At 47.1% G+C, this 3,443-nt stretch overlaps 1 protein-coding gene across 1 annotated transcript in view; it reads left to right on the top strand.

Moving 5' to 3' along the window:
• Positions 1–3,443, top strand: part of MYH13 (myosin, heavy chain 13, skeletal muscle) — a 71,587-nt gene that overhangs the window by 14,681 nt on the left and 53,463 nt on the right. The window contains exon 11 of the mRNA XM_011973184.1: positions 2,633–2,751. Coding sequence (XP_011828574.1) covers positions 2,633–2,751 — 119 coding nt within the window. The remainder of the gene's footprint in view (positions 1–2,632; positions 2,752–3,443) is intronic.

The following is a 3,443-nucleotide window of genomic DNA, read 5'->3' as shown; positions in this document are numbered from 1 at the left end:
ACCTCCCGGGTTCACGCCATTCTCCTGCCTCAGCCTCCCAAGTAGCTGGGACTACAGGCGCCCGCCGCCATGCCCGGCTAATTTTTTTATATTTTTTAGTAGAGACAGGGTTTCACCGTGTTAGTTAGGATGGTCTGGATCTCCTGACCTCGTGATCCGCCTGCCTCGGCCTCACAAAGTGCTGGGATTACAGGCGTGATGTGCCTGGTTTTTTTAAAGTGGACTCTCATGAGACAATATTGTTAGGTGAACTTCTCTTTCTCTCCACCAGAATGCAGTCTTCATCACTCAGGCCTAAAATGATATGGTAAAGTGGAAGCCAAGTTTTCTTCCTCCCATCACCTGCACCCCAGCATCTGTTGAAATTGGCCCTGAACCAAGAATGGTGAACAGTTCTTCCTCCCCATAACTCTCACCTGGCTGATCCTACCGCCACCCTCTGCCTCATCCCTAAGAGGCCTGGAACTAGAGCAGAGGGCAGCAGGAAGGGCTGAGCAGTGACTGACTCCCCCGCCCCCACCCCGATACATCCTGCTCATTAGACTTCTTAGCGCTCATGATGCGTCTTACAAGTTCCTTGAATTAAAGCCTAGCAACATGAATGGTTCCTGATAATTCTGCCTTTTGATCACAGCCCCACGGTGTGTGAAGCAGTACACTTTAAACTCTCAAATAATAAAAAGGAAGTGCAGCCATAAAGTAAAGGGTGGAAAAATCTACAAAACCTTATCAGTGTCCCATAAAGGCTCAGCAGCCTCCTATCCTAGGCCTGCCTGGGATGATTCTCCCTTTGTATTAACTCAGAGTCACCTGATTGGTCACCTCATCATGGAAATTGTACAGGTTCCACTGCACTCAAGTAAAGGAGATCATACAAGGCATGTACACCAGGGGGCACACCATGGGTGCCATCCTAGAATCCTGCCCATCACAGTGGAGGGGACTCCAAGTCTTCACACAGGAAACACTTCTGACTGGGGCAATCAGGGAAGGCTTCCTGATAGAAGGGGCACTGACTTGGACTTTGAGGGATGAGTAGGATTCTGAAAAATTGGAGGAGAGATCAGTTCAAGCAGAAGAAATGTCATGAGCAGGCCGGGCACGGCAGCTCATGCCTGTAATCCCAGCACTTTGGGAGGCCAAGGTGGGTGGATCATCTGAGGTCAGAGGTCGAGACTATCCTGGCTAACACGGTGAAACCCCCTCTCTACTAAAATACAAAAAATTAGCCGGGTGTGGTGGCGGGCACCTGTAATCCCAGCTACTTGGGAGACTGAGGCAGGAGAATGGCATGAACCTGGGAGGCAGAACTTGCAGTGAGCTGAGATCACACCACTGCACTCCATCCTGGGCAACATTGCAAAACTCCAAAAAAAAAAAAGTAGTAGTCCCTGGGGAGCAGCATTTCTCTGCCTTTTTGATGAGCTCAGTACAGGCCACCAGGTCATTCTCAAAGTCAATGAACGTCTGCTGAAATATATGCAAACATATAACCCATGATCTATAGGAAACAGCCAAAAGTCAACTGCTTTTGACCATCTCCAAACATTTGAAGGCAGGGTCAGGTTTCGTACTTCTCTTTCAACTATGAGCGTGGTACTTTGCTTAAATTAGGAAGGTGCCTCGTGTATACTGACAACTGTCCAAGTGGTGGCTCCTTTACTCATATAACATTTTAATGTATTGTCAGACTCCAACATAACTATGTAATTAATTTTTATTTTTTTGAGTCAGAGTCTTGCTCTTGTCACCCAGACTGGAGTGCAATGGCATGATCTCGGCTCACTGCAACCTCCACCTCCCGGGTTCAAGTGATTCTTCTTCCTCAGCCTCCTGAGCAGCTGGGATTACAGGCGCTCGCCACTATGCCAGGCTGATTTTTGTATTTTTAGTACAGGCAGGGCCATGTTGGCCAGGCTGGTCTTGAACTCCTGACCTCAGGTGATCCACCCGCCTCAGCCTCCCAAAGTGCTGGGATTATAGGCATGAACCACCGTGCCCGGCCTGTAATTAACATTTTTTTAATGAAATCAAAATATCAGTAGGTCAGGATTGGCCAAGAAGCTTCTTATTGTTAAAAGTTGCATCTAGGGCCAGGCGTGGTGGCTCAAGCCTGTAATCCCAGCACTTTGGGAGGCCGAGATGGGTGGATCACGAGGTCAGGAGATCGAGACCATCCTGGCTAAGACAGTGAAACCCCGTCTCTACTAAAAAATACAAAAAACTAGCCGGGCAAGGTGGCGGGCGCCTGCAGTCCCAGCTACTAGGGAGGCTGAGGCATGAGAATGGCATAAACCCAGGAGGCAGAGCTTGCAGTGAGCTGAGATCCAGCCACTGTACTCCAGCCCGGGCGACAGAGCGAGACTCTGTCTCCAAAAAAAAAAAAAAAAAAGTTGCATCTAGGAGGCAAATTGGAAGTTCTTGAGAACCATGGGGCCCTGGACTATGGGACTGAAGTTTCAGTGAACAAGTTCAGACCTGGTACAGATACGACAACATGAAAACATCGAAGAGAATGACAGAAAACACTTTTCTTCCAGAAAACACTTCTTTCTCCCCAGAAGCCAGGGGCTGACTGGACACTTTAGCAGCTACTGTTTTTGCATGATGTCATTTTTTTCTCTTTCTTCAGTGGCTGACAAAGCCGGATACCTGATGGGACTCAATTCTGCAGAAATGCTGAAGGGCCTGTGCTGTCCAAGGGTGAAGGTTGGGAATGAATATGTCACTAAAGGGCAAAATGTCCAGCAGGTAATGGAGATGCTCTGATCCGGTTGATTGAGATCTTTTGTTATTTGAGCCATTGTTTTAAAGTTCTTTCAGTTGCAGGTATCAGAAAATGCACATGAAACCAGCTTTCACATTAAGAGAAAAATCATTTTTAGGCTTCAGAGGCAACCGAAGGAATGCAAATCATTGAGTGCCCATTGGACGCCATGAGGACCTGGAATTAGAAAGTGAAGAGCCCTCTGGAGCCAGGCAGCCTCCCTCCAGCTCCTCTGGGGTTCATGGGCTGTTGACTGTCTCCTCTGTTGTGTCCTTGCTAAGCAGATAAGTTTCCTGGACCTCTCTTGCCTGTGGCCACCCCATAGCTCCCAAGTTTATATCTCTGTGTTTCCAGCCTCACCCTGAGACTGAAACCAGTGTCTTTTGATCCCAATTCCAAATTCTTAGGAGAGATACTCAATTAATCCAACCTGGATCAAGTGTTCACCTCTGGTCTAATTAAGTGTGGCCAGGGGCTGGAGTCATGTGCTATAACCACGTTGTTGGAAAAATATCTTTGTAAATAGGATAGTTCTCAAAGAAAGGGGAACAGCGTGGGCTGGGCAAACACCTCACAAAATATTTAATATTATGTTGAATGATCTGAAATTGCCAATATTCAACTGCTTTTGATTTTCTTTTTTTCTTTTCTCTCTCTTTTTTTTTTTTTTTTTTTT

Source organism: Mandrillus leucophaeus, unplaced genomic scaffold (genome assembly GCF_000951045.1).
Source record: "Mandrillus leucophaeus isolate KB7577 unplaced genomic scaffold, Mleu.le_1.0 Scaffold135, whole genome shotgun sequence".
Taxonomy (NCBI): domain Eukaryota; kingdom Metazoa; phylum Chordata; class Mammalia; order Primates; family Cercopithecidae; genus Mandrillus; species Mandrillus leucophaeus.
This window is presented reverse-complemented; position numbering and strand designations above follow the sequence as displayed.